This window comes from Sprattus sprattus (genome assembly GCF_963457725.1).
Source record: "Sprattus sprattus genome assembly, chromosome: 9".
In the NCBI taxonomy this organism is placed as follows: domain Eukaryota; kingdom Metazoa; phylum Chordata; class Actinopteri; order Clupeiformes; family Clupeidae; genus Sprattus; species Sprattus sprattus.
The window spans coordinates 2,013,133-2,025,153 of record NC_137928.1 but is presented as its reverse complement, the minus strand read 5'-3'; the positions used below and the strand labels follow the sequence as shown (position 1 = coordinate 2,025,153).

Below are 12,021 nucleotides of genomic sequence, written 5' to 3'. Positions count from 1 at the left end.
CTCTGACACACCAACTCACAGACACAGACTATGGCATGGATCCTGTCCACTGGCCCTGGTCTGGCCCTGATCTGGCCCTGATCTGGCCCTGATCCGGCATGGCACTCTCCTGCTGGCTCTCTGGCTCTCAACCGTGGATCTTAGATCTCGTGGAGCTGGCCGTGGTCTGGCCCAGGTCTGCTGTACGCCACACCTGAGCCAAGCCAGGTTTGGACAGAAGCTGAATCTTATACTGACCCGGCCTGCTGCTGGTTCTGACCTGGCCCGCTACTGGGCCTGCTGGCGGTTCGCTGGGTCTGCTGGCTCTCACCCGGTTGGTGCTGAGTGCTGGCCTGTGTGGTGATGAGGACCAGATGCCAGGCTGACCTGAATACCTCTTCTTTCCTTTTCTCTTCTCTTCTCTTCTCTTCTCTTCTCTTCTCTTCTCTTCTCTTCTCTTCTCTTCTCTTCTCTTCTCTTCTCTTCTCTTCTCTGCTGCAGCCTGGCACCGGCTCCATCTCCCCCTCAGCCACGTATGTGTCTCATCTGCTGCCCGGCTCTGATGCTGCGTTCATGATACGTTGGAGAATCGTTGGGAAAACACAAGCTCTCATGGTTGGGTTGGATTCTTTGCTCGGAAACTCAGGCAGAAATTCTGTGCCCAGATTTACCTGACGTGACATGGCATCCTCCGTTGTGACAGTGATATTACAAACACTATTTCATGTCCTCCGTTGTGGCAGTGATACTACAAACACTATTTCATGTCCTCCGTTGGGACAGTGATATTACAAACTCTATTTCATGTCTTTTAATGAGCCATTTACTATTCCATATGATTTCAACATGAGAAATATAGATAGATATGATAGATATGCTACAGATATGATTGAAATGAAAAAACAAATATATACTAATATAAGGTTAATGTGCTAATGTGCAGGTGATACGACAGATGTTGACATCTGCTGTATATTGATTTCTGATTTGATCAGGTGAACACAGGCTTTGAAGTCGAAGGTTCCCAAGTCCTGTTTACCGAGTTTGCCATTGTCTTGAACGTAGCATTAGTTTCCCAGTGAATTACCCACATGTGATCCTGCGGTGTGTGCATCACTGGACTCAAAGCCACATGGGACACGTGCCTCATGCGTCTGCTCTGGTCGTAGAGTTTATCTAGGGGCTGTGTGTGTGTGTGTGTGTGTGTGTGTGTGTGTGTGTGTGTGCCTCATGTGTCTGCTCTGGTCTTTGAGTTTATCTAGGGGCTGTGTGCCACTGGAATCCCCCTTCACCAACACACACACATGCATACAAGATATCTAATCTGGTTGTGGAGTTCACCATTGCATTGAACTCCCTTTCCACTTATATATACAGTATACTATACACACACACACACCCACACACACACACATTATATACTGTATATATACACACACACACACACTCACACACACACACACATTATACTGTACGCTAGAACACTGTAGTGCTTCATTGTGCTGCTTCTTCTGCAACTCACATGGATGTTATATATCTAATCTCTTATTTGACTTTGGCGTCATATTCCCCCTCTACTAACTCACGTGTGTGTGTGTGTGTGTGTGTGTGTGTGTGTGTGTGTGCAAGTGTGTGTGTGTGTGTGTGTGTGTGTGTGTGTGTGTGTGTGTGTGTGTGTGTGTGTGTGTGTGTGTGTGTGTGTGTGTGTGTGCAAGTGTGTGTGTGTGTGTGTGTGTGTGTGTGTGAGTGTGTGTCAGCAGCAAGCCAGCCACCGGCACTGACATGGTATTTGGTTATTTGGAGAATGAAGTTGTTCCCGTCTGGGTTGGGCGGGATGGGGGTGTTTAGCTCTTGCCTCAGCCACCCACCGACACACCGAGTCGGAAACCAGCCATCCCCACACACAGCGCAGCACTTACTGCCCACACACACACACACACACACACACAACACAGCGCTTACTGCCCATACACACACTCACACACACACACAACGCTTACTGCCCACCCGCTCCATCTCTCCCTCTCTGGGGACGCAGATATCATCCAGCGCCAAGGCAAATGTTTGCTCAACCTTTTGCAAACAAACGTGTGCCCTGCCGCTCCTCAGCTTATCTGAAGAAGCTTTGTGTTGTCGTCTGCAAGCTCCCGTCCCGTCGGCCGTCACATGAAGCTTTGTGTTTTAGTCTGCAAGCTCCCGTCAGCAGCAGACACATGCCCACAGAGCTCTTATGTGCACAGCCTATTCCTGACGAACCTGATGACACTCTTTCTTTCATGAGTGTTTTAATTATATGATTGGATAAAATGATGTTAGTGTATTTATGAGGATTATTGTGAGTGTGTGTGTCTCTGTGTGTGTCTCTCTGAGTGTGTGTGTGTGTGTGTGTGTGTGTGTGTGTGTGTGTGTGTGTGTGTGTGTTTGTGTGTGTGTGTCTATCATGCAGACAGTGTGTCTGATGGGAAAAATGGCTTTGTTTAGGAACATGATGCTCATAGTTTCCGTTGGGAGATGTTTTGTTTGGATTCATGTCTGTTTGTCAACATGATGTTCTGAGTTTGTGTTTGCCAAACCACTGGAGCAAAGAAGCCAACATCTCAAGATGGGAAATGATGGACTCCCTAACTAGTGTGCACTTTTGAGTGCACAGATAATGGACTCCCTAAATAGTGTGCACTTTTGAGTGCACAGATAATGATGGACTCCCACAGATGATTTTGTGTTTTATGGCTGTTTTTGAATGACAGTCAGAGACAACAGCATGATAATCACAAAGGTAGACAATGGTACTTCCTTGATTCTGATAAAAGAAAAGACCATTGTAATTGTATAATCTGTAGTTTCCGTCAGGTCTTCTAAATCCACTTGTGCTCTGACACACAGAGGATGTGTCCTTCACATCAGCATGTAGACATGTAGCATAGAGGTGTCCTCTGACTGACTGGAGCTGCTGCACTGCTGGACCTGAATGGATCTTTTTCCTGCACAGGGAAGCCCCCTAGTGGCCGACAGGTGCAGCTGCCGGGGCAGGCTCTGAGCTGGGTCATGCAGGACTGGGAGAAAGCAGAGAGCACAGATCAGCCTCATTACTGCAGCGGGGTGTTTGATGCCATCACCATGGGTAAGGAGCCACACACACACACACACACACACACACACACACACACACACACACACACACACACACACACACACACACACACACACACACACACACACACACACACACACACACACCATCGGTAAGCAATGGGTTAGCCAGCCATATACACACCATGAGTAAAGAGCCACACACACACACACACACACACACACCATGGTAAGCAATGGACAGTTGACTGATGTTGGAGTGTACAAGCCCAAGATCACACTGCTTAAATCAAAGGAATGTAGAATGCAATTTGTAGGCTTTGATATATATATATAATTTTTTTAGAAAAAATCTATAAAAATGATTAGACAAAAAATAGTTTCCCCCCATTACTATGTGTGACTGTAGCTTGTGAGGCATCCTTGTGGTGCCTGAAGAACCAGAGGTTAGTCTATTAGTAAAGGCTGTTGGGGCCCATTCCTCCCAGTTTAAAACCTGCAGTCTAATGATCAGCACCTACATGATCAGAGACTACCTTCCTCCTGTAGTCGAATGATCAGCACCTACATAATCAGCGACTACCTTCCTCCTGTAGTCTATTGATCAGCACCTACCTGATCAGCGACTACCTCCCTCTTGTAGTCTAATGATCAGCACCTACATGATCAGAGACTACCTTCCTCCTGTAGTCTAATGATCAGAACCCACATGATCAGTGACTACCTTCCTCCTGTGGTTTTCTCTGATATAAAGCACCAACTATACTTTCCTTCTCTCTGTGGTGTGTGTGTGTGTGTGTGTGTGTGTGTGTGTGTTTGTGTTTCAGATCAGAACCGCACGGTCCTGGTGTTTCGGGGGAATCTCTTCTGGACCGTGACCCCTGAGGGTACAGCCAGTTCCCCCACCCCCCTCCAACAGCGCTGGGCTCACCTCCCATTGGCCATCGAAGCAGCAGCCTTCTCCCCATTGGACGGGAAGTTATACTTCTTTAAAGGTTTGGTACATAACTGGCTATTGAGAGCGCTTTTCCTGAATTCACAGGTCCACAGGTTTAGCTTCAAACACAATCAAATCAATCAATAAATAAATAATGAATTGTGTTTTTGCTCCATTTAAAAGATGCTTTAGATTTGGCACCTTGTCTAGGCTTTTGGCACCTGAGTGTTATCATTTAAGCTGTGAAAATGACAATGAACTACATGTTGCTTCTTAACATTGACTATGTGACTGGCTGTCCACAAAACCCTAGAAACAAAGACAAAACAATCTGTCTTTGCCAGTAGGCGGCACTGTTGTACAGTCTTTGCCTGTAAGTGGCACTGTTGTGAAGCCACTAAAAGGATTCTCTGGTGGAGTTTACTCAGTGTCAAATGTCCTGTTCCCATGCTTTCTGTCCTCAGTGACAAATGTCCTGTGTCTATGCTTTCTGTCCTCAGTGTCAAATGTCCTGAGTCTATGCTGTCTGAGCAATGTCTGTCCTCAGTGTCAAATGTCCTGTGTCTATGCTTTCTGTCCTCAGTGTCCTGTGTCTATGCTCTCTGTCCTCAGTGTCAAATGTCCTGTGTCTATGCTATCTGTCCTCAGTGTCAAATGTCCTGAGTCTATGCTGTCTGAGCAATGTCTGTCCTCAGTGTCAAATGTCCTGTGTCTATGCTTTCTGTCCTCAGTGTCAAATGTCCTGAGCCTATGCTGTCTGTCCTCAGTGTCAAATGTCCTGTGTCTATGCTTTCTGTCCTCAGTGTCAAATGTCCTGTGTCCATGCTCTCTGTCCTCAGTGTCAAATGTCCTGTGTCTATGCTTTCTGTCCTCAGTGTCAAGTGTCCTGAGTCTATGCTGTCTGTCCTCAGTGTCAAATGTCCTGTGTCTATGCTTTCTGTCCTCAGTGTCAAATGTCCTGTGTCCATGCTCTCTGTCCTCAGTGTCAAATGTCCTGAGTCTATGCTTTCTGTCCTCAGTGTCAAATGTCCTGAGTCTATGCTGTCTGTCCTCAGTGTCAAATGTCCTGTGTCTATGCTTTCTGTCCTCAGTGTCAAATGTCCTGTGTCCATGCTCTCTGTCCTCAGTGTCAAATGTCCTGAATCTATGCTATCTGTCCTCAGTGTCAAATGTCCTTTGTCTATGCTCTCTGTCCTCAGTACCAAATGTCCTGAGTCTATGCTCTCTTTCCTCAGTGTCCTGTGTCTATGCTCTCTTTCCTCAGTGTCTATGCTCTCTGTCCTCAGTGTCCTGTGTCTATGCTCTCTGTCCTCAGTGTCCTGTGTCAATGCTCTCTGTCCTCAGTGTCCTGTGTCTATGCTCTCTGTCCTCAGTGCCAAATGTCCTGTGTCAATGCTCTCTGTCCTCAGTGTCCTGTGTCTATGCTCTCTGTCCTCACTGTCCTGTGTCTGTGATCTCTGTCCTCAGTGTCCTGTGTCAATGCTCTCTGTCCTCAGTGCCAAATGTCCTAGGTCTATGCTGTCCTCAGTGCCAAATGTCCTGTGTCAATGCTCTCTGTCCTCAGTGTCCTGTGTCCATGCTCTCTGTCCTCAGTGTCCTGTGTCTATGTTCTCTGTCCTCAGGGAAGAGGATGTGGCGTTACTCGGGCTCCGTGCTGGACGCTGGCTTTCCCAGGAAGAGCAGCGAGGCTGAGCTCCCGCACCACCCAGACTGTGCCTTCTTCTACGCGCCGCTCGGACACATGGTCATCTTCAAAGGCTCGCGCTACTTCGTGCTCAACCTGGAGACGCTGCACTCAGAGCCCTACTACCCTCGCGGGCTCTCCGACTGGAAGGGCGTGCCGCGGGGGGCTAACGGCGCCGTAACCCGACCCAACGGAAAGCTGTACTTCTTCAGGCAGCAGCGGTTCTGGCGGTTCGACACGAAGAAGGTGCGGGTGAGGGGGGCGGGGCAGTGGGCCAAGGAGCTGGAGTGGACTGGATGCCATAGGACTCTGAGCAATGAGATAAACTAACAGACTGGACTGGATGCCATAGGACTCTGAGCAATGAGATGAACTTACAGCCGAGAAGGGAACTTATAAATCAGCTTAAACCAGGGGACCAAGTGGTGCTGGGACTGAGGGTGATGGGACTGAGGGTGATGAGACAGAGGGTGATGGGACTGTGTGTTGGGACAGAGGGTGATGGGACTGTGTGTTGGGACAGGGTGAGAGGACTGTCTGCTGGGACAGGGCCAATGATGCTACGTCTGAGCCACTGTGTCAGTGGAAGGAGCGTCAGAGCGCTATGGCAACCTGAAGCCAAACCCTGTTATATATATAAGGTGTGTGTGCATTCCTGACACAGACTCTGTGAAATCTATAAGGTGTGTGCATTCCTGACACAGACTCCTTGAAATCCATAAGGTTTGCATTCCTGACAGTCACTCTGTGAAGTCTATAAGTTGTGCGTGCATTCCTGACACAGACTCTGATGGACTTGACCAAAGAATGGAGAACCCAACCCCCCTCACAGAACAGATAACGTCAGTAAATATAAAAGGGTTTTAAAGCTGGCTCGTTTCTCTTCACCAATACTGGGTCAGTGGTCTGGAGAGTGATGCTGGCCAGAGACGTGCGGTTCAGTCTGGAATGGACATCCTCTCCTCTCGTCTCCCCCAGATCTGAGTCTCAAGAGGGAGCAGTGAATCGGCAGCTTCGGTGCAAGAGCAACATCAGACATCCTCTTTACAGGAGAATGGACACGGGGCAAGAACAACATCACACATCCTCTTTACAGGAGAATGGACACGGGGCAGAGAGGATTGACCTCACTTCATATTTCACATGTTATGATTCAGAAATACATCTCTCAAACACATAACTGACAAAGACAATCAGAACCTCACCCAATGCACACCTCATTGCCTACGTATGTTGGTTAGGTTTAGACTCTTGAGCCTTGCCTAACTAGCCCGTGGTTAGGTGTAGGCATCCTGTGGTGAAAGACATGCACATTAATGGAGAGAATGGAAAAAAACAACTACAGGATTCAGAACCTACGAGTAACTTTCATAGGACACAAACTCATTCATTCATTCTGAGATAACAAGCTCATAGATTGTCTGCACCCCTTCAGTGGAACACACCTTCACTCTAGATACCTCAAAACAGGACAACTTCACACACTCACCCCCCATCTGACCATTACAGGACAGGCTCCTCTGCAGTTAGTGTCATAGCAACCTCACACAGGACAAGCTCCTCTCTAGTTGCCATAGCCACAGGATGAGCCCTGCCACTGCTGACCAAGAGGGGAGGGGCTTGACCACACCCCAGTGCAGTATTCAGACTGTGACCTGATGTTCATATGTAACTGGTGATGAAGATGTGACTGGTGATGAAGAGGACATACTCGAACCTACAACTTGAACTTTCTCAACTCAGCTGTCAAGGCTGTACAATGTTTGTTTACCATACTCCTAAAAATGAAAACAACACAATTAAATAACAATGTGCTCTTGAGTGTATCAGCAAACACAGGAACATCGGATAAGATGACATGAATGTGGGCCAATGCAACACTGTATTTGCTATAGTTCAGGCCCCTGTTAGGTCATGTCAATGTAATCTCCAGACATATAACAATAAAAAAACAAATGCACTGCCTTTATTCAACTTACAACACTGTCTCCTTCTCAACAAAGCCAAAAATGACACAACACAAACATAGCAACATGTTAAAATAATTTAATATAAAATGGAATGTTTAATTATGTTATGAGAAAGTCAGAGACCAGGAGAGTATTCCAAGTACGTGGTTTAGTGACAAACCTGGGTAAGTTAACTCAGAGTATGCGGTAAACCTCCTAAAAGAAGAGCTCTATGGCTCAGTGAGCAACGATCTAGCACTCATCAAACAAAACACCACTTTGTTATACACCAACACTCTAGTCTTGGTAAATGACAAACATGTTCATGCCTAGTCTAAGACATTCACAAATGCTACGCAGGTCGTACCTGCTGTGATTATTGCTAATGCTACACAAGTCGTACCTGCTGTGATTATTGCTAATGCTACACAGGTCGTACCTGCTGTGATTATTGCTAATGCCACACAGGACGTACCTGCTGTGATTATTGCTAATGCTACACAGGTCGTACCGGCTGTGATTATTGCTAATGCCACACAGGATGTACCTGCTGTGATTATTGCTAATGCTACACAGGTCGTACCGGCTGTGAGTATTGCTAATGCTACACAGGTCGTAACTGCTGTGATTATTGCTAATGCTACACAGGTCGTACCTGCTGTGATTATTGCTAATGCTACACAGGTCGTACCTGCTGTGATTATTGCTAATGCTACACAGGTCGTACCTGCTGTGATTATTGCTAATGCTACACAGGTCGTACCTGCTGTGATTATTGCTAATGCTACACAGGTCGTACCTGCTGTGATTATTGCTAATGCTACACAGGTCGTACCTGCTGTGATGATTGCTAATGCTACACAGGTCGTAGCTGCTGTGATTATTGCTAATGCTACACAGGTCGTACCTGCTGTGATTATTGCTAATGCTACACAGGTCGTTCCTGCTGTGATTATTGCTAATGCTACACAGGTCGTACCTGCTGTGATTATTGCTAATGCTACACAGGTCGTACCTGCTGTGATTATTGCTATCGGGACAACTTTAAATCATGTGCTAGGGGGTACCTGTCTAAATCATGTGCTGAGGGTCTACACAGTCTATCTGAAATCATATAATCATCATTAATGTTGACTGAAAGTAGGGTAAAACTACAAGCAATACAACATACTATGTATATGGACCATGTTTTTCGGCTAACCCTAACCCTAGGTTTCTTACCTATTATTCCTTCTGAATGTCCGGAGAATGGATGCAACTGAGAAGCTTCTTATGTTTGGTTGAACCCTCTGGCCAGGCTCCTGCATGGTCAAACCACGGTTGACCACAAGGTCTACCACAGTGGCCCGAATCTCATCAGAGATAATGGCTCTTCTTTTTGATCTTCATCATCATCCTCTTCCTCCCACTCGTCTGCCTCTCTGTCTCAATCTCAATGTTGCCATCCATTGTTCTCACAACAAGGAATTCAACTGTGGCCCCTTATATTGCTAAAGCTGTGATTGCAAAAGCATTGGAAATGGAAGTTTTGCCATTTGAATGGCATTGTGTTCTGTCTGAACACAAGGAGATGTGGCATTGATGAAGTGTGCAAAAATAGAGAGGATTGTTTGTAGAGTTTTGAAGAAGTGTGGTTTACAATTGAAATTTGTGTCTCAAGCAAATCATTTAATTTATATTCCGCAGAATTGGTTTAGGGAGTTGGCCCATGAATTTCAGGTTGTGGTCATTGTGTCGTAAGTTCCATACATTTTTGTGTGTAAACAATTGAGAAAAACGATGATCAGCAACTCAAGAGCTGTGTATGCACTGGATCTCACCTTCAGAGGACACACGGTGCTGATGAAGTTAAGTGGCCAAGTGTATGGCTCATTTGAACTAAACAGAGCGGTGCGGGCCTAATGGATGGGGAAAGGTTCATACGAGAAAGGCGGTAGTCCCTGTACGCCATAGGCTGTCTTTACTGCGTCTGTCCGAAAATGCTGGAAAATTATCAACGCTCCTGCCTTTATGTGAGGTTACAGTATCTAAGGGTGATTGTATTTGTTTGTGAAACATTTAAAAGTGTGTTTATCATAGATGTGTGGTTATAGCCTACTTTAATACGGATGGCCTCATAACATAATGTAAATCTTAATCGACAGTGAAGAATATTCATCATACATGACTTTTCCAGGGGTGGGCCTTCCATGTCATGCAGTAGACTTTTTCATTTCTTCGTAACGTCACGTGTATGGAAATGCAACTAAAACGAGTCTTGTCTTCCCCTTTTGAACACGAAGTTGAACTTTTCATCAAAGAAACTCCCAGAAAATACTGTTGGTGAGTATCTCAGCATTGTATTGTAAACGTTTGAATCGATGCTTTAACACATTGGGTTTGATAATATTATCACTGTAACAGGGATTGAAACTCGTGGAAAAGTTTAGGTTAGGCTACTATTGCTCGTCCGTCCTCAACACGATGTCTGTGGCCACCATTTCTCTCGATACAAGAACGGTTGTCATTGTGAATATTTTAACAGATTTGTTTGATTGTGAATCAAGCTTTACGGCTAAAAGCCTTGTATCTACACCCTATCCCTGATAGCAAAAGAACAACCCTTAACATTTTTTTTATAGCCGTTACCAATATGTAACATAAGTTATTACATATACTTATTATATGATAAGTATTTAAATGACCATGTAATTTTTCACCTTACAGTTTTTCTCAATTGTTTTCAGGCATTGAGCGAATCATGGGTCAACTTCATCTAATGCTCACATCTTCTTTGCACAGCAAGAGTCTTCTCTAGCGAATAGGTGAACTATTTCTCATTGCTTCCACACACATTTATTTGAGTTTTAACCAGTTAAAAAAAACAGTTAACAATTCTCAGAGAAAGACACAAAACCAAATTGAAAAATCATGTCAACACATTGCAAAAAAGGGTCAATAGATTGGAGTTGATACCAAGCATGAGGATGAGGACAAGGAAGAGGTTGTGGTAGAGGTAGAGGGGCCCCTGTCAGGGGACGTGGCATTCGTGTAAGATGCTCTAATGAAATTAGGGCAAGAGTCATTGATCCATAGTGAATCATGACCTCTCGATGAGAGAGGCTGGCCAAAAGGTTCTTTCAAACCTGAGCCGTCATACTGTGGCATCAATTGGTTGTATGTTCAGCAATGACAATGAAACTTTGCTGGCCTTTACAGTCAATATAATGTACTGTGTTTCACTGTATTTGCACTCTTGGCAAACAATTTCTATACTTCTACTCTATAAAGTGTGTTGCCACAATACAATGTATACTGTAGTTTCACTAAAGTTATATACAACATATAGGAACGAATTGTTCTAACTTTATTTTTATAGAATTTACAGCCTATTACACTATTTGTACAGAATCAACACACTGGCCCACAGTGGTGGCAGGGGGAGATTGTTCACTGCAGAACAGATTTGACCTTTTTTACTGTATATTGAAACCTGTCATTTTGATTTTTTTACAGAATATGCATGTAATGTGGAAAAAGGACTGCAATAAATATTTTTGTGTCAGAATCTTTTCCATTTTGTACACAGTAGAACAAATGTTACGTAATCAATGGTGTTGACAGATCCTTGTTTAGAATATATTTGATATAGTGTCAGAACTATGATATTTTCCTGTATTCAAATTTTCAGATTTCAAATACTTCTTACAGTATATTCCCTAAGTAAGAGTGCTCAGTACAAAACCCAAATTGTAGTACGCTGTCAGTGGTAAAAGAGGTTGATATTGAAAGCTGTAGTTTGAGTTTTGTTATCCATTTTCAGATTTCAAATACTTCTTACAGTATATTCCCTAAGTAAGAGTGCTCAGTACAAAACCCAAATTGTAGTACGCTGTCAGTGGTAAAAGAGGTTGATATTGAAAGCTGTAGTTTGAGTTTTGTTATCCATTGTTAAATGAGAAAACATACATTTTCAATTGAGCACAAATTGTAGGTTTTAAGGGAAATGTTTGGTTTTGATGGGTGTGTGATACGTTTTTGAGAAGGTGGTGTCATTCTGCAAACATCATATAGTGTTTTGGTCATTTCAGCTTCTGTTCAGGGCTGTGTGAGCTGTTTTGAAAAAGTAAACAGTGATTGGAAAAATGTGCCAAAGCAATTGAGAAAAACTGTAATGTCATGTTCATGCTCCTCCCCAGACATTTTGCAGGAGAGATGCTGATATGTGTGTGCTGGATCCCACGCTGTCTTCATGAGCTTCTGGACCACAGACCTCATGGATCACTAGTACCCTTCACAGCTGTAGGATAAAGGAGAAGACATGATCATCAATCAGTCTCCATGACAACTGTCTCCCAGAGACCCAGACTGCATGAAAGACAGAGGGCTGCTGTATTCTGTCA

The 12,021-nt window shown here is 44.6% G+C and overlaps 1 protein-coding gene across 1 annotated transcript in view; it reads left to right on the top strand.

Annotated features, from left to right (window-relative positions):
* Positions 1–6,032, top strand: part of mmp28 (matrix metallopeptidase 28) — a gene marked incomplete at its 5' end in the record, with an annotated part of 10,336 nt that extends 4,304 nt beyond the window's left edge. The window contains 3 exons of the mRNA XM_080844517.1: positions 2,969–3,100; positions 3,897–4,064; positions 5,629–6,032. Coding sequence (XP_080700643.1) covers positions 2,969–3,100; positions 3,897–4,064; positions 5,629–6,020 — 692 coding nt within the window. The 3' untranslated portion in view covers positions 6,021–6,032. The remainder of the gene's footprint in view (positions 1–2,968; positions 3,101–3,896; positions 4,065–5,628) is intronic.
* Positions 6,033–12,021: the final 5,989 nt, after the last annotated feature.